The 26,862-nt window shown below is 39.2% G+C and overlaps 1 protein-coding gene across 1 annotated transcript in view; it reads left to right on the forward strand.

Moving 5' to 3' along the window:
• Positions 1-2,042: 2,042 nt before the first annotated feature.
• Positions 2,043-26,862, forward strand: part of KCNH5 (potassium voltage-gated channel subfamily H member 5) — a 214,630-nt gene continuing 189,810 nt past the window's right edge. Inside the window, exon 1 of the mRNA XM_070931612.1 lies at positions 2,043-2,115. Coding sequence (XP_070787713.1) covers positions 2,043-2,115 — 73 coding nt within the window. The remainder of the gene's footprint in view (positions 2,116-26,862) is intronic.

Below are 26,862 nucleotides of genomic sequence, written 5' to 3' on the forward strand. Positions count from 1 at the left end.
GACAAATCTTAAGACAAATGAAAGAGTTGATAGACTTTATTTATTCATTTTATTGAAGAAATGAAAGGAAATCCTGACACTTGTATATTCAGAGGCAAGGCGGGGGTAAAAAAAAGAAGAAACTTGTGTCATAAATAGTCCATTGAGGCTTCAAGCCATTCTAACTTACTTGGGAGCAAATCCCAATATATTACATATTATTTTGAAGAAAACACCCCAGTGAAGACATATCATTTCTTCACTAGTGATTTTAGCAGTAACCCAGCCATCTCTATGCCAATATATCAGTTATGCATATAGGCTTTATGGTGCCAAGGTAATGATTACGTGATGCTCCATAAATCACTAGTAAAATATAGTCTTAACTTGTGAGAAAGCATTGTGAAAACCAGCAAATCCTCAGAAAATGCAGATGAAGACTGAAAGGTGTCTACAGTGTTACCTGTTTTACTTGAATAGATCTCCCTTCAAAATATAAAGGGATATTTCTTGACTCCATATCCAAAATTTAAAATACGGAGCATACAATGAGACCTGCTGTGACATAAGTCAGTCAGATGCCTCGGTGAAGCCCCCAAGCAGAGTCAAAAAGGGATCTAGCCCTTCCTCTTAGGTCGTCTTCACTTCGCGTGGTATTCAAAGTCATTCTGCTCTGGAACGCGGAGCTTCCACTTCGCGATGGTGGGCTAAAGATGAAGGGATTCAGGAAACAAAGAACCCTCACCGCTTTTCCAGCGTCTCCCTTTCCAACTTTCTCCAACCCGAAGCAAAAAAGAAAGTTGGCCTTTTCTTTTCTTTTCTTTTCTTTCCTCTACTCCATCCTCTATATCCGAGTGAACCTAGTGGCCGCCCCCGCCCCCACTAGCTCCTCATTTCCCCGCTCGCCCTTCTCTCATTCGCCTCCACCTCTGCATTTTTCCCCCTTTCCGAAACAAACGCCCGGCTCTTATGAATTATTTAGCCTTTTCTTTCCTGGCGGAGAGCTGCACCGCGGCCGCAATTCGCCTTGGCTGAACAGCTCCATCGGACACTTTGAGCCACCAGTTCAAGGAGTCGGGGGAGGCAGGGCCACGCGGAAAGGGGGAAAACGGGACAGCTCAGCCCCGCCCCTGGAGAGCGGGCCACTCCTGGCAATCCTCTGCTTTCCGAAACCGGCCCCTTTTCTCACTTCAGCGATTGGCCTTTCTGCTGAGAGGACTGGGGTGGTCTCTGCGCGTGGAGCGGGGCTTCTCCGCCGGGCTTTTTTTCTGCTCTTGCTCTGAGTCCCAGGCAGATGTGCAGAGGCTCATCGCGCGGCCACCTCGCAACACCGCTCAGCCCTTCCCCGGCTCGACCTAGTGGCGCCGCTGACTCCAGATTCACGAGGGCAGCGGGGAAGAAGCAGCGAGCGAAGGCGACGGGAAAGCGCTTGGCCAACGCTGAAACCGGCAGGCAAGTTGAGAGCTGTCCAGGGTCCTGAACTTGCTCGATGGAACCTTTGGGGATTTAGACCACTTTGAAAACTTTCTCTCGGGAAGCCGGAGCAATGCTGGAATACAGGATTCGTTTCTCTTTTCTCGGTCCTCGACAAGCAGAAAAGTCGGACAATTCGTTTATTGTTCCCTCGTTTTGAAGGGAACTGCTCTACACCGTTCACAATCCCTTTTCTCCCGGTTACCCGCCCCTTCCGTGTAAGAAACCTTGAGATCCAGACTCTGGTTTGGGTTGATCCTCCGTCCAGCTGCAGCAGGTTCGGGAGCGATCGCTTCGGAAAGCAGGCTTGGTCATGTTGCCTGCCCGTTGGGGCAGTAGCGGCGGCAAGAGCAAGAGCGGGTCAAGCGCGCAGGCGCAATCTTCTCCGAGGCTGCAGTTTCTGAGCTGGGAGCGCAGTCTTGCCACAGTCTGGGCTTTACCAGCTGCTGGAGCGCTACTACCATGAACTGCCTCATCAATCTTCCCACAGCTACTCCACAGCACTGGGCTCAAGAGACCTTCCGAGATCCTCCCAGCCCGCCCCGCTGCAACCTCTTGGCTCCAGAGCCCAGCTCTGCAGGCACAGGAGGATGCCGGGGGGCAAAAGGGGGCTGGTGGCACCACAGAATACATTTTTGGAGAACATTGTCAGACGCTCAAGTGGTAAGTCGTCTCTTCTTCTTCTTCTTTTCGGCTTTTCCTTGCCCCCCTGCAATAGCGGATGGTTCAGGGGAGAGATACGTAGGGATTGAACTACCTCTAAAGTTCTTCAAGTATTTGTAAAAACATTTTTTGTACCTCTGGACTTGAATGGAATATGTTAGACGCTGAAGAAAGTGGTAAATTCTACAAGGTGGAGTTCTAATCAGCACTTTTATTATAGGGTTATCATGTTGTACTTTTAAATACGTTAAACTGTAACTCTCAAGAAGAATGAGTGGGTTAGCTGTGATAGGATTTCCAACAACTCAAGAATCACAAGAAATCCTCTTACTTTCTTGATAGATAATATCAATATGATGATTTTGCAATTATCATATTCACATTATATCTCTATTATTGTTCATATTAGAGTAACCATAATTATACATTTTGCTTAGCCAATGATGATTAGCAGAATATCAGTAGGAAAAATTGAAAAGAAAAGATAGATTGTTCCCTGCCCCCATGGAAATCTTTCCCAATTCATCATCTTTCAGATGTCTTGTACACAACTCACACAATCCCCATTTACTTCCATCAACCCAGCCAGACTTTATCAATGCTGTTAAGAGTGGATAGGTTTTAAATATCTACGGTTGGGCAAGACTGAGGCATATGTTTGGGGAGGGGGTCTGGTCACTGGAGTATATGTTTCACTAGGGTGGGAAAGATGCAATTTAGCAGGAAAGCTGATTTACAGTAGAGTCCTGTGTATTTTTTCATATGTAAACCTCATTGAAGTAAGCCTCATTAAATTCTGTGAGATATTTCACTAGATAGTAAACATAGGATCACAACTAAATTTTCCATCTTATGTAAACAACAATAATAGCAACCAGCAATTTTTTTCATTGGAAAAAACAAAATGCTTGAAGAAGCCCTAAGTCAGTTCTGTAATTCTGAAGTAGAAATTGTTGAAAAAGTTAAATACTCACTGTGTATGGCAGTTTCACCTCTCCCTGAATTTTCTGCAAATGATATGTCTTAAAATTATTAAGACATATGGATTATGAGGAGCATGCCTCCAGGTTTAGATAAGTTTCACTACTTCATAACGGGTCTTTGAGTCTTTATATTTATAGCTATACTGTATCTATACCTTTATCAATCCGTCTCCCTCCCTCTTCCTCTCTCTGTGTATTCATAGTTCCTTAGCTGAATAAATTTAAATTGGGAACAAAAGTCTCTTTCCCCAAACCTCACTTCCTTTATCAAGCTATTTAAAGCAAATCTGAAAGAAGCATATCTATTTATCTCTATGTGTGTATGGGCTGAGGGTAAATCTAGTGTGTTTGTTTTGGCTTCTGGTTGAAATTACTGTTTGCACAATTATTACCTTTCATGTGTTGTGTAGTGAGAATATCAAAATAGCTATCAGCTTTTAGAAAAAGTGCTCATAATAGATGTGTGATAATTTTTAAACAATGCACAACTATAAATATCCCATCTTTCTCCCCAAAGAGCATGGGACAGATTTTAACCACAAGTTTGAAAAATAGAACAGACTGAGAAAAAATAGTGACTAGCTTAAGTCCATCAAGTGTGCAAACGTAAAGCGATTTGAGAAGATACAAATTTAGAGGTCAAATGAACACTGTAACTGAGAGCCACTTGAACCTAAGCCACCCAGTGAAAAGGAACAATTTTACTGGTTATCTGATATTATTGATGTCTTTTGTTTTATAGGTGTCATTCTCCTTCTCTTTAGTGTTTTTGCAAACATTTAAAGTTGCTTGTTCTGTCCAAGAGTTTTCCAGTGCTTGTAAGACCACAGTACGTACTCAACAAGCCTCAAGGAAAGTGTGTTCTAAAAATGTGAAGGAAAAAAAAAAGCTGTGAGGTTTTATCTTTAATTCCACTGTTAGGATAATTAACACAAGAATGTTGCAGTATAAAATATTGGCAAGATATCTGGAAGTGTTCACCCTCCTTCATTTCATGCATGATTGAAGATATGCCACATTGGTCCATTAAAGTAATAACAAATTGTGTGTGTGTGTGTGTGTGTGTGTGTGTGTGTATGTGTGTTGATGCAAGCTGGCCTAAGAAAAAGAATAATAAAGTACATTCTAAGTTTGTACTAAGGGATGATTAATTCCCTATTTTTCCCTGGTACATGTATTTTCATGGATATGGAATTGTATTATTGTTAATACACTTAAGATTTCTTTTCTTACAGTCATACAACCCCCCAAAGGAGCTTTAAAATGATTCCATGCTAAGTGATACATCTCTGATAAGACATTGCTTTGTAAAACTTGGGCAGAGCAATCCTGTACAATAGGTAGGAGAAACTGAAAGGTGGAGTGAAGTTCTGCTTGGCTTAAGAAAGCGAGAAGGAGGCTGGCCATTTCATCTTCCTCCAACTCTTTATTCATCTTTTATTGATACATGTACTGTATATGGGTGTGCATGTAATTTTTCTAATATCTACTTTCTCATTGAATATAATGGAAGAAGGTTCAATCCAAAGTGGCTTTCTCCTATTCTGGGAATATAACAAATAAAGTAAACATTGCTGTAACAAACTGAAGCCATATATACCGTAATTTAACTTTGATATGGTCCAGAATCTGCTTTTCTAGCAGTTTACATAAGAAACTTGCAGAACAGGGCAGAGCAAAGGGACTGTAGTTTAATGTCCTTTAAGGTAGTGGAATATTATAATGTGATTGTTTCTCTGAAGAGGTTTAGGCCTACAATGAAACCATAATATAGCTGTCATTTCCCATGATATGGAGCAGTATTTAAGGCATTTATGGAGAGAGGGTAAATAGATATGGTTGGAAGAGGCTGGAAGTTCACTGAAAACTCACAACCAACCATGCATAGAAATGTAGTGCTCTTATTGTCCTCCACTCTCTTTTTGCCGGTGAAAAGAACATTATGGATCCTCAGTACCCTAAATGATACTTCTTGACACTCTCATTACCATTACATTTTCTTTGTCCTAGTAAAAAACATCGCTCTGTATCCTTGACTATTCCTTCTATTTAGTTCAATAACTATTGGCTCAAATTCTTATGGAACCATTAAAGCAGTGTTTCTCAACCTTGGTAGCTTCAAGATGGGTGGACTTCAGCTCCCAGAATCCCCCAGCCAGCAGCGCTGGCTGCGGGATTCTGGGAGTTGAAGTCCACCCATCTTCAAGCTCCCAAGGTTGAGAAACACTGCACTAAAGGAAGCTAGGAATGGCTATATCAGGGCTGTCAAACACCCGGCCCATGGATCGGATGCATCACACACTGGCCATGCCCGGTTTAGAGAAAGGGGGGGGGAGTCATGATATGTCATGTGATGATACCATGACAATGCGAGTTTGACACCCCTGGGCCATATCATCGGGAGAAAAATAATATATCACAAACAGATGATAGGTTTTCCTATAAAGAGAGCTATTGTCAGTTAAGACAAATAAGAATGGACAATACATGTGAATATATATCCTGATCCCTAAGTAAGTTAAGTAGAAGTCGCTAATGGCTAAGACTAGTTGTTATCTGCAAGGCTTCCAACAATTGGTTGCCTGCTCCAAAGTCAAGAGAAGCACACAATCATTTTATCTTCTGGCGAAATCTCTGGTCATGTTTGACAATTGCTACCATCACTGTGAAGTAAGCATGGAATCAATTTGAAATGAACTTATCACCATTTTTATAAGGAAGAACTTATAAAACTCTTTCACTTGTTAATTAAGGTAAAGGTAAAGATTCCCTTTGCACAGATGTGCTAGTTGTTCCTGACTCTAGGGGGCGGTGCTCATTTCTGTTTCAAAGCCGAAGAGCCAGCGCTGTCCGAAGATGTCTCCGTGGTCATGTGGCCAGCATGACTAAATGCCAAAGGCGCATGGAACACTGTTACCTTTCCACCAAAGGTGGTCCCTATTTTTCTACTTGCATTTTTTATGTACTTTTGAACTGCTAGGTTGGCAGAAGCTGGGACAAGTAACAGGAGCTCACCCCGTTACGCGGCACTAGAGATTTGAACTGCTGAACTGCCGATCTTTTGATCGACAAGCTTATCGTCTTAGCCACTGAGCCATTGCGTCCTTCTTCTACTTGTTAATTAGAAAGGGACATTTTTTATAGGGATGCCTCACAAACATAACTTCAAAGAACATTCGTTCTAGTTGTAATGAAATCTGAGTTTACCTTCTCATGCTGGAGTCAGTGTGTGCTGACCTACTTTCCACTTACTTATTTTGAACATTGCTTTGTTTACTGCATTATGGAAGAAGGTAAAAGAAAAGGCACAAATACATTTATGAAGTATTTTTTGGTAGATACTGTTTTTGGACTGAAAACCATGTGGGATCGCTGTTCACGATGCAACAATGCAAAATATATTCCACACTTTGGGAAAGAATACACATAAAAAGCTGTAGCTTGCAAGGTATCCCAAGATTATTCACTCTTCTTCTTTACTTCATGGAAAGTTAAAGCTTCTTACTTTCTCCTTTTTTTCTAGGGAATTTATGCCATAACATCGCTGAACATAGTCTTTTTAAATCTCTTTTTACATGAATATAATTTTGCAAAGTACATTTTCTTTCTGGCACACAATGCAAAATGGATCAAACTGATTAGTTATAGCAATGGTGCAGTATTGAAAATTCTAGGTAACTTTTGAGATATAGGTATATAATGTATGTGTGTATAATACATGTGTGCATCTGATGTCTCTTTGTGTACAGCAGGGATGTCAAACTCAAGGCCCATGGATTGGATCTGTCCTGTGGGGTGCTTAGATCTGGCCTGCGGCGCCATCCTGGAAACAGTGAAGGACTGGCTCCCAGTGCCTCTGCTGGTGAAAACGGAGCTCCATTTTCACTGGCAGAAGGTTGCAGGAGGCCGTTGCAGCTGAAAATGGAGCTCAGGACCCCATTTTTGCTGGCAGAGCGCTCGGGCCACCACAGGCTCCCCAACATGAGTGACATCGAGCGGGCCACACCCATCATGGCCATGCCCACCCTGGCCTCCCAAGGTCAAACACAACCCTGATGTGGCCCTCAATGAAATCGAGTTTGACATCCCTGGTGTATAGGATATTAATTCCCCCATTTAGAATTCTAACAAGTATTAATTGAAAAATAGAATGGAAGGCAATGAAGAGAAAATAACTGATGAGGGAATATTCTAAATTTTCATGAAATATCTTAGTTCATATCAAACATGGATAAAATATTTTCACTTTTTCTTTCAAACTACTCTGACTTTAATTGACAGAATGTCAGGATAAGAATGAATTATCAGTCAAGAAGGAACAAAATACAGTATCTTTATGTGCTGCAGATATATTCCCAATTTTTATGTACCCCTGTCAGGAAGCATTGTATTATATTATGCCCATATTTCAAATAGAAATGCTGAGGTTAAAAGTAATCCAATGAGCCCATGGCAGAATAGGACAACTCTGATTAATTGGCTGATTAAAAATATTCTTGTGAAAAAGTGATTGTATAATCATTTCTTTCCCTACTTTTGAACTGTTTCCACATATAAAAAAATCAGGATTAGGTTAGAAGTTCTTTCTTGACATTCTTTTGTTCTTCACCCTGTATCTCTGCTTGAGCTAACCTGTCTATACAAGGATGATTGTTGAATACCATGTATGTATCCTGTGTATTACATTTCTGCTAATGGCACTCTATAGTCTCCTGAATCTCGTAATGGTCTGGCACAGGGCTGTAGCATCTACATATTCCTTATCTACCACTCCAATAATTCCATCCTTCATTGCCAATGGCTTTCAGGAGCATATTCTTTAGGTAGGACGTGCCCTCCCTACACAATCTAAGAAAGAGGAACATTTCAGCTACCTACATATTTCAAATGAAATCTAGAGTTGGCACTTGGCATTTTCAGTAGATTCCCTTCATCTCTGGAACAAATGGTCCCCCAGGCGCCTAAAGTCTAGGTGTGCCACTATCTTGATACGTATAATGTATATGTATAATGATGAAAGGGTTTTTTTCCAGGAGGGATTTCCTATAAGACAATCAGACTATCAGTGGCATCCATTATTATTAGTTTTCATATAGGTTTTAAACAATGTTTATGAATGTTATGGATGTTCTATCATATTTTATATAAACCATTTAGAATTGCAAAAACAGTAGTATATAAATAGTAATAAATAAATGCATTTTGAAGGATACTCTAATATCTGGAGGTGCCACATTCCTTCTCTCTAGTTTGGTTACATCTCCATTTATCTTTCCAGTTACCTTTCTGGATATCTAATATGGCTATCTTTCCATTTAAATTCTACTTTAGCCACCAACTCACTAAACTCAAATCTATACTAGATCCTGTCTTATTTCAAGCTACTGCCTTAGCAAAAGATTTCTTTTTCACATATGGATGTGACTTTTAGATAGAAAAATATCCTCCAATATGAAATGCGATTGGATCTGAAGGATTTTTTAAAAAATGATTCAAATTAGACAAAATGACAACTTGCCAGTCTTCAGGGTTAACAATATATTGACAGGATCAAAAATATATTCTGGCAAAGTTCTCAGATGTTACATGGTATAAACAGAAGGATCAATAGAATTCTGGGAAATGGTACTTCTAAATATAGTCGTCACTCACTTCGTGAGTGAGAATTTTTGAGGGAAGGTGAAGAATTTAGCTGGTTTGGCAAATAATTTTAGAATTACAAAAATAGTGTAGAAGATACACAGATTTTTTTTTTTAATTTGGCCCTACAGCCATTTTTAACACACAATAGATTCAATCTCAATGCATATCTATAGTAGAACAAATCATGTTTCTTTCTATTTATTTAAGACAGTGCAAAAGTATAATGGCAGTGCTCACAACTTTGAATAACGAGAAGGTAAATTTTCCTAGAATTAGAAAAGAGCAAGGCAGGAGTTGCAGCTGTTGCCAAGGAATGTCTGATATTTTACTTTGTTAGCAGTTGACCAATTTCTAGCATTAACTAGGGAAGAGTGATCCAACATGGCAGAAACAGTTTGACTTGCTGTGACTTCCACAGCCTATAGGCACAATGCTAGTGAGTGGTAGCAGTGGAATGTAAGAAGCATCATTATACTGGTTCATGTACTTGATTCAGATGGTCTAGAGTTGTTGACACAGGCTTCCATCACCTGTCCAAGATGTTCGGTCAGAGTTTTTTCAGCTCTACATGGAAGTGCTAGAACTTGAACCCAGAATTTTCTATACCATTGAGTTTTACTCCTTGATGTTCTTAGCATTCTAGTTTCTGTGGACTATGCAGCATCCACCTGCCCGTTTGTGATATGGTAATTGTCACCTTAGCACCATTTCTCTCATCACCTTTGAATAAGGTTCCAAGTTTGTAAGCACTTTACAATAGCAGTCATTGAAATCTCAAGGTAGGGGAAGGGCTCACTTATGGTTTACTGGAGCTAAATGAGCTTCTTGGAAGGGTCCTTATAGGAAATTGCCTGTTTGCTTCTGAAATATTCAAAACCTAATCGGGTTATTTTATTTTAAAGTTAAGATTTCATTTATAACATAGATTAGGAGTAGTGTAGGGAAAGATGCCTGAACAACAACAACAACAGGTTGGAAGTGCTGGAAAAGAATTGACAATTTTGTACCAACATGATATTTACAAATAAGATTTGATGAAGATCTTGAAATGCAGACTTATTGATTCTGAATGTGTCTCAACTAACTTTTGCTAGCACAAGAAAGTATGCCTGCTAATACACAGCTGAGTTCCATCTGTTGAACAGAGATGGTTTAGAAATCCAGACCTTTTTGTTAATAAAATATATTTCTACAGAGATAGTCAGGTTCCAGGCATTATTTGGCCTTAAATGCCTTTCATATAACTAGGTTTCTTTTTATTTTCTTTATTACCCTTTCTGGGAATATTTGTTAGATTTTTTTTCTCTTTCTGCTAAAGACCTTGGCGTGTGAAGGTTGTGAAGTGGATATCAATTCAGGAGAGAGTTTTGGTTATTTATGCATCTAATCATAACATTTTAAAAAAGATTGGTAGCTATCGTAGGTCATTGTAGAGACACAAAAATACAAAGAAATGGCTGTTTGTTTTTATTGTTCTGGACATTAGATTATTTTTTGTAGTTTGTTTCTTATTGGAGCAGTAGTCCTGATTCAGCTTGAGAGAAAATAAAGTATTTGATATTTTAAAGGAAACAGAAATGAGGTGAAATCATAAAAATCATAAAGCTGGGGACATTTATTTTAATCAGCTCCTCAGGCCAGAGCTCTCTAGAACCACTAGAGTATCTTTAACAGTCTATCATTTGAAGGATTGAAATGAAGAAGAAACTCATTGCAACCTGTTGGTGTTGGCTAATAGCTTATTCAGTTAGGAAATTCTTCCTGATATATAGCCTAAACCTCCATCCTTGTAGTTTAACATAATGATTACCCTCTGTTGCAATAGAGGATTATATCCATGTCCTCTTCAAATATTTGAAGAGTGTGTGATAAATCTTCAAATATTTGAAAGGTACAATTACATCTCCTCTTAGCCTTCTCTTCTATGGGATAAACATGATTAGGTCTTTTAACTGTTGCATATAAGACTTGCTTTCCATTTGCCTAACCATCTTGGTAGCCCTTTCCCAAACCTTCAATTTATCACTGCCCTTTCGGTACTGAGAACAGAATGTAGTATTCAGGGGTGGGTTCTACTTACCTTTACTACCGGTTCTCAACGGGGATGCACTCTTCTGCGCAGAAGCATTTTGGTGACATCAGGGTCGGTGGGTGGGGCCTCCCACTGGTTTTACTACCGGTTCTATAGAACTGGTGTGAATCAGGGCCAACCCACCACTAGTAGTATTCTATATGAGGACAGACAGGGCAAAGTAGAGTAGAACGTTTGCTTCTCATAATTTGGACTATGTGCTTCTGTAAATGCAACTCAAGGTGGTCTTTGCCCTTTTAGCAGCTGCATCATCCTGCTGGCTCATGTTCATGACATGAACACCCAGATTCTTTCCAAACATACTGTAATACTTCAAAACCAAAACTTCTCTGTATCACACTTGTGCCTTTCCTTTTCTCCTCAGAGAAAAGGAATAAAACTTTCCTTTTATTCCTAATCAATTCCACCCTATTCATTTCAGTCCACTCCGAAACCTGTTAAATCTTTTGGGATCTTCTCTCTTTTCAACCTCCCTTCATCAGTTTTGTGTTATCGTTCCCCAACTCTCTCATCCAAGGCAATGATAAAAAGGTGAACAGTACCCAGGACAGATGCCTGTGGTTCTCCACCTAAAAATTCCCTTCAAGATGAAATAGAACCACTAATAAACATTCTTTGGATGCAATCATTCAGTCAACTGTGATAATAATAATATTAGAGATGCTGACGTAGGCATGTGGCATTATCCTGATCTACTAAGCCAGTAGCTCTATCAAAGAAAAAGCTAAAATTAATCTGGCATGATTTGCTTGTGACAAATCCATGTGATTCCTGTTAATTGTAGCATGTCTATCTAAATGCCCACAAACACACTGTTTAATAATCTTTTCAAGGACTTTTCCCAGTGTAGACATCGAAGTTGACAGGTAGGTAGTTTTCCATGTCCCTTTCCTATTTTGAAGATCAGGACATTTGCTTTTCTCCAGTCTTATGACATCTTGCAAGTTGTCCTATAGATGGGATATGAAAGTTTAAGTTATAAGGATCCCTGGTGGCATAGGGGTTAAAATGCAGTGTTGCAGGCTAATTCTGCCCACAGCCTGGAATTCAATCCTGGCAGGGCTCAAGGTTGACTCAGCATTCCATCCTTTCAAGGTCAGTAAAATGAGGAGCCAGATTATTATGTGGACTCTGTAAACTGCTTATAGAGTGCTGCAAAGCATTACGAAGTGGTATATACTGTAAGTCTAAGTTCTACTGCTATTGTAGAAGGTGATCAACAGCTGTGAGAGAATGCATACGTGAGAGAATGAGTCTTTAATTGTTTTCTTCAGTGCTCTATAGTCTTCTCGGCTTCTCAGATTTATAATAAATGCCAAAGGAAGTTATTGTGAGGGAATTCATTCCCTGGATTTTCTTTATATCAGGAAGATACAGTATCTAGTATGGTTGCATAGTGACAGAAAAATAGTGAATAATTTTACAAGGGAAATGATGTTTTGGGCAAACAAAATATATATTTATTGCTACGATTCCTGTAACCCATCTTTCAGTATACAAATTCTACACCTCTTGCTTCTAAACAATATCAATAATTATAAATAAAGGAATAATGTGTAATTTAGTAATAGTGCTCTAGGATTTTAGACTTCAAACAGACAGGCACCTGCCACATAACACCCAGTCTTAACAATTGTTTTTTTCTTTATTGCAAAAGTTTTACAATTACATTTTCACCCCATTTCCCCCCCCAACCCACCCCACACTCCCCACCCTAACCCCCCCAGACCCCCCTAACCCTCCCCCCTGACTTCCACAGAGTATAATCCCATCAAAATCCCCTTTTTATAAAACTTGAACCCCTCAAACCCCCTTATAATTTTTTTTATCTTCACAAAAATTCATACATTTCTATTTTTATATAATACTTTCAATGAAAAGCTATTTGATACTTCCTAATTTGATATTTGTTCTGCACATAATCTATCCATTTTTTCCATTCCCATTCATAAGTCTCTTGTGAGCGATCTTTTAAATATGCTGAAATCTTCGCCATCTCCGCAAAACTGGCCATCTTCAAAGTCCATTCTTCAATAGTGGGTAAAGCTTCATTTTTCCAATATTTACCTATCAATAATCTCGCTGCTGTTATCATGTACAATATCAACTTAGTTTCATCCAGTGTAAAACCCTTTACTATACCCAATAGAAACAATTGTGGAGAAAAGGAAGTGAGAGTCTGAAGTAAAATATGATGTATATTTTTTTCTTCAAAACATTCTGCATAACCCACCATATTTTTATCCAAAAAGCCTTAACTTTCTTACAATTCCACCAAACATGGTAATATGTAGCATCTAAACAATCACATCTCCAACATTTTGGCTGAACATTAGGATACATACAGGATAATTTCTTGGGAAATAACAATTGTTGACAAGAAAGACAAAAAAAGTCTGGCTAGAGGATGTGGCAGTACCTGGAAACAGCAGAATAGAACAGAAAGAACTGGAGAAGATAACAAAATACAAAGACCTACAAATAGAAATAGAATGACTGCGACAAAAGTAAGCAAAGGTAGATCAATAGTCATAGACACCTTGGGCGGAATCCCAAAACAACTGGAACACCACTTGAATGCCATCAGTATTAACACATTCATCATCAGTCAATTGCAAAAGATGGCTTTACTTGGAACAGCTTACATCCTTCGATGATATCTGTAACGGCATCAAACATCCAGATCTGCTAATCCCAGGTCCTTGGGAAGAACTTGATAGGTGGATAAAAATGCCAAATCCTGTCTGAACATTTGACTGATTGTACCATGAACAACAACAACGATATCAACCATCAGTGCTAGTTAATAATATTTATGATACATTTTTAAATGTTCAATTTTTTTAATTTTAATTTTTAATTTTTTAATTCAAATTTTTTAATGTTCAGTTGACTGAGTTTCATGTGTAATGAATACAATATTATTATTATTATTATTATTATTATTATTATTATTATTATTATTATTATTATTATTGGTTAATCTTTAGTGAGATTCACAGCCTTTGAGGCTGGTTAATAGCTCAGCAGCTCGAGTCCTAACCTAGGACCTAGGAACTGTTAAGGTATCGTCGGAGGATGTAAGCTGTTCCGAGTAAGGTGGTTTTTTGCAGAGTCAAAATGTTCAAGTCCGGCAAATTTAGAATTTCTAAATAGCGGGGTAGTCCTTTGGGTATTGCTCCAAGGGCTCCAATTACAATCGGGACAACACATGATTTCTTTTTCCACAGTCGCTCAACTTCAATTTGCAAATCTCGGTACTTTGTGAGCAAATCTCGGTACTTTGTGATTATTATTATTATTATTATTATTATTATTATTATTATTATTATCATTATTCATTAAACATGAAACTCAGTCAACTGAACATTAAAAAATGCATCACATATACCATTGGCTGGTGCTAATGGTTGATACGCATTGCTGCCAGTCTCCTAGGTATCAACCAAGTACCTTCTTAGATGTACAATGTTCCAAGTAGCACAGTTTTTTTGCAGTTCCGCTGGTGTTATTGCAGGAAGCTGCAATACATTTGTTGATGTATCTTATAAAATTCTTGGATATCACTTGGGTATCACTGTTACATGTTTCATCCATAATCGCATAGTTTCAATGGCCAGGTCGCAATATTTCGTGAATTTTTCCAGTTCTTTTTCTTTGACTCTGGCATCTCCTGGTACCGCGATGTCAATAAATTGTACATTTCGGTTTTTGACAACTGTTGTTGTTGTTGTTGTTGTTGTTGTTACTATTACTATTATTATTATTATTTCTGGGATCCTTCCCATAAGACCAGTTAATCTTAATGGACTAGGCTGATCTTTGACTGCTGCCTTCAGGCTTTGTTTGAGGATCCTTCCCACAGAAACTGAAGACAGGTCAGTGTAGTTTAACTAAATTCAACATTTCATTCTTTGATAATTGTAAGAAGATGAAGAAAACAAATCTCTGACAACAGGGTGAAGATAAGTTGTTTAAAGGAGTCTGGATAAAGAGAATGTATCAGTAAATAAACAATTAACTAGTCCTAAAACAGTCTGCACTACGAGGGTTCAACCCCTTTGCTTTCTTCCTTTGCTACAGATGCAGATGAAGCTGCTTTTTTCAATAATATGCCCGTTTTGCCAGCCAAAAGCCAATCTTTTTCCTGTAGAGATTGCAAATTCAAAGCAGGAAGAAAAGAAATCCCTGATAAGTTGAACCACCTTTTAAATGGGACAGTTAGAGCAGTCTTAAAGAATCAATTCCAGGATCGAAAATCCAAAGCCTTAAATTCTATGAAACATTTGCAGAATGTCATTCAATAGCAACAGAGCTCACTGACTGAAGTCTGGGCAAAAGGAGGCCTGACATCAGTGCATGAGGCTCTGGCAGCTATTGCTGGCATTCTAGAGAGCTGGCAGACCTCCTTGGCTCCTAGCCAAGATGGATGTGAAGGTTGTCTGTAACACTCTGAAATATTGTTGGGTTTTGATGAAAGCAAAATACTCTGCAAATGAGTCTGTGCAAGCAGAACATATTTAGCATACATAATAAAGCTATGCTAAAAGGTAAAGGGAGGATCACTAGCAGTGGGAGCACCAGCTACAGTAATGAACCCATTGCTCTTGGACTGCAAGCCTTCACATCCAAGCAACCAGAAGGCTGGATAGTCAGATCTTGCAGTAGTTGATATTTATTTCAGTTTAGTTTAGTTTAGTTTTATTTAATTTGTATACCGCCCTACTCCCGAAGGACTCAGGGCGGTGAACAGGCACAGAATAAAACACATAAAATACAAAAATTAAGAACAAAAGTAAAATCAAATTAAATCAATTTAGCCCAAGACAAATTTAAAACCCCAGGTTAAGAGCAAATTAAAATTTACATTAAAATTTACATTAAAAAAGAATGGGAAAGATTAGGCCAGACCAGCCTGGTGAAATAAAAAGGTTTTAAGAGTGCGGCGGAAGGTGCGTAGATCCGGGATCCTCCGTATCTCCAGGGGGAGCTCGTTCCAGATAGTAGGTGCCCCCACAGAGAAGGCTCTCCCCCTGGGGGCCGCCAGCCGACATTGTTTGGCCGACGGCACCCGGAGGAGTCCCTCTCTGTGAGAGCGTACCAGCCGGTGGGAGGCTGTTTGCGACAGCAGGCGGTCCCGTAAAGAACCCAGTGGGGTTCTTATGACTTCAGGGCTGCTGCTTATACATTTTAAATACTTCCCTGAATGGTTTTATGCCAACTAGCTACAGCCAACTTGCTGTGGCCAACTCGCCGCGGGACAAGAGTTACACTAATATTGAAGAAATAATGGAATAGAATCATTAAAGAAAGGATGCCAGAGGAGGGTCAAAATGAAATGGGAATGGCAAAAAATAAAATAATGTTTTAATTATTTTAAATAATTAAACTGAATTGTTGAATTGTCCCACAATGAGTTGTCCCTGGTGAGTTGGCTGTGGCGAGTTGGCTGTGGCAAGGTGTCCCATTCCATCCCTGAACAGATGCCTTCCAATTGCATTAGTCTTCTATCCCTCTAATTATAGGAGGTGATAGCATTGTAAGAATGAGGTGGGCTGCTCCACTGTTATCATTATAATCCATTATTGCAAACCTATCAATGTCTATGCAAAAGGGAGACCTATTCATTAGCGGGACTTTCTCTAAAGTAAGTAAATATAGAATTGCAGCCCCAAATTCATCATGGTTACAAACCAAAATGCACTGGATATTTGTCCAGTTTTAATGTTTAGGTTGCCAACAGTTTTCAAAGGCACAACAAAACAAAAAATCACTTAACAAGTTAATGGATGAAATTGATTGTTTTGCAAATATTTTGCTCAAATAAAAAGTTATAAAAAAGAAAGGTAAACACTGGGCTGGGTCCATTGTTAAACCCCACTGAAATCAATTGAGTTTAAGATTTTTATAGTCACAGTTAATGAAGCCCCACTACATTCAATGAATTGACTCAAGATATGATTTAATTTAGGTCCAAGGATTCCCGCCCCCCATAAGCAATCATAAACATAAAAGTTCATGAAGCTATATGGCATTTCAAAAGAAAAAAAAAGCCATTTGACAGATAATGGAAGCAGCAACATGTGAATTTATATTGTCTTATATCTAGTGTTGTATGTGTATGAGAGATATCAATTATTTCTATTATAAGTACATACATGTAGATTGAAATTAATTAACAATTCATTTGCTGGTGTGTGTGTGTGTGTGTCAGTGGTGGAATTCAAATTTTTTTACTACTGGTTCTGTGGGTGTGGCTTGGTGGGCGTGGCTTGAGGGGCGTGGCAGAGGAAGGATACTGCAAAATCTCCATTCCCACCCCACTCTGGGGCCAGCCAGAGGTGGGATTTCCCGGTTCTCCAAACTACTCAAAATTTCCGCTACCGGTTCTCCAGAACTTGTCAGAACCTGCTGAATAGCACCCTTGATGTGTATGTATATGTATATGTATCTATATGTGTATGTTATTTAAATTTTATTTAGGCGATAAGCTTGCAAATTGCATTAATTGAAAAAAGTCTTTGTGTACTCAAGATCAATAAGTAGGCTTCAATAGGATTATACTATATAACTAAATTACACATTTGTCTTCTGAGCTGTCATTGGCCAGTGGAAAAAAGAATTCACAAGAGGCTGGCTGACATTGTCAGTGTTGGTCACAAGAAGTCACACTATGCCCACCAACTTACAAAACAGTGAAATAGAGTAATTGAGCAATAATGCTAGTGAATAATCGAAGAAAATAATTACACAGTACATGAACAACTGATGGATCTCTTTCACTGGTGGTTTTCTTGGTGGGTAGGCCTTGAGATGAATTATCGAAAGGAGTTATTTTTAGCTAATGTACCGATGTCCCCTCCCTCCCTGTACCATTTAAATGAGAGGAGCTAAAATATGGGATTGTGCAATTTAGTCTATTGTTTTGCAGCTTGAGAGTTTCCAAGAGCTTCTCAGGAAAGGTATTTTGACAGGAAGGAATTGCTGTTGGTTTTCATATGCTCTGTTGCCGAAGTGTGTGGCTGACAATATTTTGACAGCTTGGCTATACAAAACCGGGAGCTTAAAATCCAGATTTGCAGAGTTTTCTTGGAGGAGGTGGAAGAAATCACATTAGAGTGAAAACACATACTTCAGAGCCAACCTGAGATCTGTTGGCTCCGGCAGATGAAGTTCCTTGAATGCTACAATTTACCTAGCTGGCAAGATTTCCCTTATTTGTTTGTTAAGAGCCAGACTACCCAAAGCAAAATCTTATCTTATTCATTTTCTAAACAAGAAAGACCCCCATGTTTATATTTTTCTTTTAACAGCTCTGATTTCCTTTCTCATGCTAATCCCTCTGCTGTCCTGGCCAGATCTTAAATGAAAAAGGAAAAGAATCTAGTTTTCTCTTCAATGATTTATTTTTCTGCAGAGGTATAGAAAGAAGGATGTTCACTCGTATAAGGAAGGAATGTTCCATACCATTTGCAACATGGTTGTGAATATTTGGTCCAAGTTTCTCTTTTAATTTCTTAGGTAATGTTGATGTCTCGCTGTGGTTATCATATATAAAAACAAGGTCCAATAAGATGTTTCAATATGTTTGTCCATTAAGCCCCTCCCCCAATTCTCTGGCTTCAATTTCACATTCACTTTTAAAATCTTCTATATCAAAATACACAATATTTTGAGCCCAATATTTTCATGTCCACCAAAGATGGAAAAAAATGCTCCCTCAGTTTGATTACATTTCCAACAAATATTTGGAATTTCCTATTTGCCTCCTCCCTGAATTTATTCAACAATACTGGTCAGAAATTTCTAATAAAGGGAAAAATAACCCCACAAGGTTATTTTACTAATTTTCCGGGATAAATCTAGATTTTGTGCTGTCTGGTCATGATGTAACTTTCATTGTGACACACAAATGCACATGTTCATGGGTTGGGGAAAATTTTTATTTGCCTTTATAAAGTTGAAGTTCAGGTTTGATAGTTGTAAAGAGACTGAAGTACAAACATAAAGCACCTGGCTGAAAAATTATTTTTAAGACAATCTTTTAATTCATCCATCAGCAAAGTGAGCTTGACACTGTAAAGTCAGATTCATAAAACCATTCCTTTAAAAGAGATAAAGAGGTAAAACTAAGTCAAGCAGAACAACACATAAAAAAAAAACCTCTTAAATTTTCATCCGGGCAGTTTTTGAAAACGTATTTAATTGTTGTTGCATTCAAATAGAAATATCCTTGTCTGATGACAGAATAACTTCAGAGCTATTGCCCAGTTGTGTAAATGCACAGTTTAGATACTTATCTATTTGGAAGGGTTGTTGTAATATCTACAGCATGCTAATACTTTAAAAATGCTAATATTTATTATTAAGCTTGGTTTGGTAGTCAGTCTAATATTAATTACTGCAGTTATCCATCTGCAGATTTAAAACTAGATCTATTGTCCCCTCCCCTCCCTCCTCCCCTCCCCTCCCCTCTCCTCTCCTCTCCTCTCTTCTCCAAACTGCATGCATTACATTGATGTACTTTAAAAAGAAGCAGGTCTTTAATTGCACACTTGTGATGCTATGTTGACACTTTTAACACCCTCTGTGAATACCATGGATGTCAATGCTTGAAAAAGAAGGGCAAGTGCTCGAACTCTGCCATCTATTGTTGTAATAACACAGAGGGAAGCATGTAGAGTGGTATCTGAAGGTTCTGTCTTCAGTACTCTTCAAGATCTTCATAAATGATCTAGACAAGGGGATGGGGAGGAACTCAGTAAATTTGCAAGTAATGCTAAACTGGGGGGAACTTTGGAAGATAGATTCAAGATTCAGAAAGATCTTGACAGACTTGAACATCGGGCCCTAACCAAGAAGATGCAGTTCATTAGTGAGAAAAGTAAGGTCCTGCATTTAGGCAGGAAAAACCAAACGCATAGGTGAAAAATAGGTGGTATCTGGTTCATATAGTAACTGTGGGAAAGATCTAAGTGTCCTAGTGAACCACCACTTAAATATGAGCCAGCAATGTGCTGCGGCTATCAAAAAAGCCAATGCAGTCTTGGGTTGCATCAACAGAGGGATAACATCTAGATCACAAAAAGTGATAATGTTGCTTTAGTGAGGCAAATTAGGTATGTCTAGCCTATTGAAGATAACTTATTTTCCAAAGCACCAGAGGGCAGGATGAGAAGTAATGAGTGGAAGCTTGTTAAAAAGAGATCCAACCTGGAAGATCTCTGCATTTTCTGGGATTATTGTAAAATGTAATTTTATTTTATATGAAGCACAATTATCTGCTTAGAGATGTCAGGATGATATTACTGATAGGGCTGATCTCCAGTGCTCAACCTGGAGTGGTTTTTCATTTTTAAAAACAATCTTTTATCTTATGAGACTGTATCTAGCTAAACACATTCTGTGATTCTGCCAAAGTAGAACTGAGATTGCTTATCAACATTGTATTCATTATCATGAATGTACAACCATAAAATTGTTTTATGGTATGTATTTAGTTCTGGTTGGGATGCAATAAAGCAAATATTTTTTGAATTGTGGTCTGTAGGTTATCATTATAGCTCGTATTAATTATCCTCTAGATAATTAATCTACAGTCCTCCAAATGTATTCGACTTCAAATGCCATCATCCTTACCCAGCATCCAATTCCAAATGAGGGCCTCCAATTAGTGAAAGCTGCAATAAAAGTTTGAATCTGGCAGTTTCAAGCTGATCTTAAAGATCAAGTATTACTGATATTAGACTGAAGGGCACTTGGAATCTCTAAGGATTTTGGTGCTCTTATTTTTGAATGTTGGGATACTTCTGGAGGGTATGTGGTTGAGGAAGTTTGAGCAAGTGGGATGGTGTTGAATTAGATTTTGCACATTTTACTTTGTTCCTCTTCCTGATGTTTTACATTGCTGGTCTTTGCTGCCTTGAGAGTCCTTGTCAGATGATGAGAGACAAATCAAGTCAATAAATATGTAGTAAAACTGACTGGCAGAAAATGTATGACAAGCAAATAAGCTGTAATTACTGATTGGAATTTATTGTCACAAAAAGTGAGAATGGCATTTAATTCAGAGCTGTTTTCAGCCACTGTTTTTCTCACACAGTAAGACAGATAGCAAGGGTTTACAGCTGGGTCTCGCCTCTATTGTTACTTCCCAACCTTCGGTCGTGTTTCCATCATGCCCTGGAAGATGAAGGTCAACAGAATCTATGATGCTTTCAGACTCCTGCCTGCACAGCTTGAAGTTTGACACAAGCTAGTTTTGAATGATGGGTTCACATTTTTTGTCACACTATGAGCTGTAAGGCATGGAACAGTCAAGTCACCTTTGAACTGAACTTGGCTCCTGGTTATTGCATGAACATGTTCATGTGAAACGTTGGAAAGTTGGTGTGGGTGGATGGGAATGTGGTTTAATATCAGCAACATCCCAGTAAATGAACTGAATGTAGTTGTTTCTTTCCATATTAAACAGCTTCCCCTGATCATCACAGTAATTTATTTTTATTTATTTATTATCGGACTTATATGCCGTCCTTTCTCCACAAGGACTCAGGGCGGCTCACAGCAATAAACAACAACAAGTCCAATTAAAATTCAACAATAAAAACTAAAATTCCCATTAAAACCCCATTCAGTCCAGGCCAGCTTGGCGAAACAGCCATGTTTTAAGGTCACGGCGGAAGGAGCGAAGGTCGGGGGTTACCCGGAGCTCCAAGGGGAGCTGATTCCAGAGGGTAGGTGCACCCACAGAGAAGGCTCGCTCCCTAGGGGCCATCAGCTGACATTGTTTGGCTGACGGGACCCCAAGTAGGCCCTCTCTATGTGAGTGCATGGGGCGATGGGGAACTGTTGCTGGCCGCAGGTGATCTGCCAAATACCCCGGGCCTAAGCCATGTAGGGCTTTATAGGTAATCACCAGCACCTTGAACCTCACCCGGAGAGCAACTGGTAACCAATGCAGATCACGCAGGAGGGATGTAACATGGGAGCATCGTGACACTCCCATCACTACCCACGCGGCTGCATTCTGCACCAGCTGAAGCCTCCGAGTGGTTTTCAAGGGCAGACCCATGTAGAGAGCATTGCAATAGTCGATCCGGGAGGTGATGAGTGCATGGGTGACTGTGCGTAGGGCATCTCGGTCCAGGTAGGGGTGCAACTGGTGCACCAGATAAATCTGGACAAATGCCCCCCTGGTCACAGTCGTGACATGGTCTTCTAAAGTCAACCTTGCATCCAGGAGGACGCCTAAGTTGCACGCCCTATCTGCAGGGGGCAACACCTCTCCCCCTATGACCAAAGATGGAATATTCCCTTGGAACTGAGACACCGGTACCCACAGCCACTCCATCTTGGCAGGGTTGAGTCGGAGCCTGTTCCTCCCCATCCAGAGCTGCACCACCTCCAGGCATCAGGACATCACGTCAAGGGCATTACTGGGCTGGTTCGGGGTGGATATAAAAAGTTGGGTATCATCAGCATATTGATGATACCCCACCCCAAAACCATGGATGATCTCCCCCAGTGGCTTCATATAGATGTTAAACCACATGTGAGGGTCCTCGGGGTCGACCTCTGCCCTCCCACCAACACTGCTTGCCAGCGTCCCAAGAGGTAGGAGGAGAACCACCATAAAACAGTGCCTCCCACTCCCAACCCCTCAAGGTGCCGCAGCAAGATACCATGGTCGATGGTATCAAAAGCCGCTGAGAGATCTAACAGGACCAGGGCAGAGGAATATCCTCTATCCCTAGCCCTCCAGAGATTATCCACCAGTGTGACCAATGCCATCTCCGTGCTGTACCCGGGCCTGAAACCCGACTGGTACAAGTCTAGGTATGATGCTTCATCCAGGACCAGCGGGAGCTGACGTGCCACCACGCTCTCAACAACCTTCGCAATAAAGTGAAGGTTGGAGACAGGACGAAAATTATTTAAAATAACTGGATCCAAGGTGGGCTTCTTGAAGAGGTGGGCTTCTTGAGTAATATTTTCAATTTGGTAGCAACATGGGACAGGTTCTAGGAGCTTCACCCAAGGCTTTGAAAGCTGAGAGCTCCTGTTCTAAATCATGGACGAACCCACACAAATCCAGCAAATTTCCCATTGTTTGCTTCTATGTCCAAATTAATGGGTTGGGAGCAGGGGTGAAATACTCCCAGTTCGGACATCCAGTAGCGATGATGGCGGGTGGTTCAGAGAACTGGTAGCAAAAATCCCTGCCCACCCCCCATGCTCAGCTGAGACGCGCGATCATCAGAGGCTTTTTAAAAAAACTTTTAAAAGCATTTTTTCTTTGGCCGAAAAAATGCTTTTAAAAGTAAAAAAAAAAAAAAAAGCCTCCGATGATTGCGTGGCTAGCTGGGATTATCAGAGCCTTTTAAAAGCATTAGAGGTTGTAGAAAAAATGCTTTTAAAAGGCTCTGATGATCCCAGCTGAGTTGCCTGATCGTCAGAGGCTTCTTTTTCTTTTAAAAGCAAAAAAAAAAAAAAGCTTTTAAAAGAAAAAAAAAGCTTCTGACGATCAGGCAACTCAGCTGGGATTATCAGAGCCTTTTAAAAGCATTTTTTTTACAACTTCTTCAGCCGAAGAGGTTGTAGAAAAAAATGCTTTTAAAAGTAAAAAAAAAAAAAAAAAAGTTGGCCACGCCCACCCAGTCACATTAACCCCCCCACCAAGCCACGCCCACAGAACTGGTAGTAACAAATTTTACATTTCACCACTGGTTGGGAGACACTATGCAGAGGAGGAGGTGGGCGTAGCTAACACTGCTCCATGGTTCTGTGCACATGAATCCATCAGCAACCATCATGATGTTTTTTAAAGCCAGCTCATGGAAGCTTAGATGGTCATAAAAGACTATTCAGCATGACAAATATAATGCTTTTGAGTACCAGATATTCTGCCTTCCTCTATTGAAATTGCCTCTGTAATTTGTAGGCCGGTTTTAGTCATGAAAATCGTGTGCATTGGGGGGAGGGTGTAATATTCTGAAAGGTTTTGGACACTGGTGAACATTTTAGCAAATAGTGGTACAACTAATTGTGGTGATGGAGCTTCAGCCTGACATCCATGGGGCTTCTGCATCTCATTTCAAGGATAATTGAAGAGAAGTAGACAGTGATCTATCTTTTTTCTCAATGAACAATGCCTTTATCATATCATTAGTTCTTGACAAAACATCATTTCTAGCATTTTTGGGAGGAGGCAAGGCAACAGAAATGCTAGCCTGCAGCTTCTTCCCTGTATCTGAAGGCAGAACAAATCAGTAGAAAAAGAATTCACATTGTATAAACCATTATACTTTAAGGAAATGACTTCTGGTAGTTAATATTTCAAAGCACTTCTATTCATTTACCTCCTAAATGTTGATTGTTCTTTCTAGCTGATTTCCAATGGACTTATTTCTTCTGTTTCTTCATCTTTTAAAAGAATGAGCTAGCTTGATAATTACTACTGGTAGTGTTTTTCCCAAGCTAGTTATTTTGAAAATGGAAGAACTAGATTAATCCAATGCAACTTCCACACTTGTAGGTGTGTGGACTTATCTTTCAGAAATCTCAGCAGGACTATACTGGCTCTGGAATTCTGGATACTGTAGACTAAAATCTGGAAGGCGTCCAGTTTATGGAATGCTAAATTAGATCTTTCAAACCCTTTTTATTATTTCCAACCGAAGAGAATGTAGGGGGGGAAAAACGTAAAGAGGCTTGGAAGTTTCCATAACTATATCCTCAGGAAACAGAATGGAATGGAACCAAAATTTCTATGGAGGGAGAAGCTGGTAAAAGGAAGATAGATTTTGAAAATGGACCAGATCCAGCTGGACACTACAGAAAACAAATTCTCAAAATATTTTTCCAGGGCATTCCTAGGGGAGTGAGAGTTGGGCAGTCGCTTGGACTGTTGCTGGTTCTGCCATTGTCAGATCACTCTGACAATGGTCACAGAATCTTCAAAACAGAGTTATTACTAAGGGTTTGATAAGAATTCCATAAATCATGTTCAGCATGCTTTCTCTATATTATTTAAGATATTATTTGTTCTCTAATTTGTACATTAGTAGGGGACAATTTAGCCTTCCCCAGCCTGATGTGTTGGGATCAACATTGCTAACACACCGGGAAGACATTAAGGTAGTTAAAACTGCTATTGGCAAATATCTCACTACACCCATACCCAAAGGTTTAAGGAGCATCTGGGAAAAGCAACTAGTGGTCTTATTTCAGTGCAAAATTGAATTTTAGTGCAAAAATTATGTGTAAGGACCATTTTGAAAAACCTGTAGAGATTCTCAGTCATCCAGGTCATAGTTGTCCCAAAGGTGCTTTTCCAGGAGGCAACTGGACTTTCTTGTTTTTCTTTAAAGACGTTTTGCTTCTCATCCAAGAAGCTTCTTTAGCTTTGATTATCCCCACTATCCTGTACCAGAGTTGAAGAAGCTTCTTGGATGAGAAGCAGGACATCTTCAAAGAAAAAACTAGAAAGTCCAGTTGCCTCCTGAAAAAGCACCTTTGGGACATTTTCAAACGCATAACCCATCTTTTCTTTTATGTACACTGAGAGCATATGCACCATATTATACATATTATATTATTATTATATTATAATATTATATTATAATTATTATTATATTATATTATGTAGAATACATATTTACATTATTATGTATATTATGTATAATGAGCCGAGTTGGTGCAGTGGTTAGAGTGCAGCACTGCAGCTACTTCAGCTGACTGCTAGTTCAGCAGATCTGCGGATCAAATCTCAATGGCTCAAGGTTGATTCAGCCTTCCATCCTTCCGAGGTGGGTAAAATGAGGACCCAGATTGTTAGGGGGCAATATGCTATTTAGTATACTGTCTTTGGTGTAAGCCGCCCAGAGTCCTCGGAGAGTGGGCGGCATAGAAATATGACTAATAAAATAATAAATAAATAAATATTTTTTCTTTTATGTACTCCGAGAGCATATGCACCAAGACAAATTCCTTGTGTGTCCAATCACACTTGGCCAGTAAAGAATTCTATTCTATTCTATTCTATTCTATTCTATTCTATTCTATTCTATTCTATTCTATTCTATTCTATTCTATTCTATTCTATTCTATTCTATTCTATTCTATTCCATCTTTTCTTCAAACAATAAAGAATTCTTGTATGTATTGGTCTCTCTAATAAAAAGGCATAAACAAATAGTCCTGAATGGAAAGCAGACAGTATGAAATTTAAAGCACTGGGCCTAGATACCTTCATTGCTACATCTGCATGTATACTGGTATATGCTTTGTTCTGCTATATATTGAGAGAAAGAAACACAGGACAAAACAAAAACCAAGCTGGTTTAATTAGTTCAAAAACCAGTGTACTTTCTAGAAGCAGGCCTCTCTCCCCCTGGACTTCTCTTTACTGATGATCTGACGTAGTTATTTTTTTTTTTATTAATTTATTCTAATTTCACACACTAGCTGCTTTTTTCTTTTTTCCCAAGAGTCTCTGAGGGCAGCTTACAAAAGACCAACATTTTAAAAATGACTAATTAAATCCCAGTAAAAAGCAACAGTTTAAAAATAGACAGGAAATGCAAAAATGAAGCAAAAAAGGAGAACAGCTGGCTACGCTTCAAACATGAGAAGAAAACTTAGGGAAGAAACATCCAAGTCCTGCTTCCTAAAGATCAGCAAAGGGACATTCCTCTGGGAATTTTTCCAGACAGAGCAAAGTTCCTCAATGAAAGAGAACAAAACATAGAAGGCCCAGATCCAACTATATCTGGTTAAGGAATTAAGAGCCATTTATATGAGAGGTCCAGTTCTCAATAGTAGGTAGTCCTTGACTTTCAACAGTCCATTTAGTGACTATTCAAAGTTACCTCAGCACTGAAAAAATTTAGTGATTCACTTAGCCACCGTAGTAAGAAAGGTTGTAAAATCGGACAAAACTTACTTTTAAAAAAAAGTTTTTTATTTTTATTTTAAACAAACAATTCATCATTAATCAATCAGTGTAACATCTGGGTACAAAATTTT

The sequence above is a fragment of the Pituophis catenifer genome, unplaced genomic scaffold (assembly GCF_029215685.1).
Source record: "Pituophis catenifer annectens isolate HBS135680 unplaced genomic scaffold, rPitCat1.0.hap2 SCAF_1, whole genome shotgun sequence".
Taxonomy (NCBI): domain Eukaryota; kingdom Metazoa; phylum Chordata; class Lepidosauria; order Squamata; family Colubridae; genus Pituophis; species Pituophis catenifer.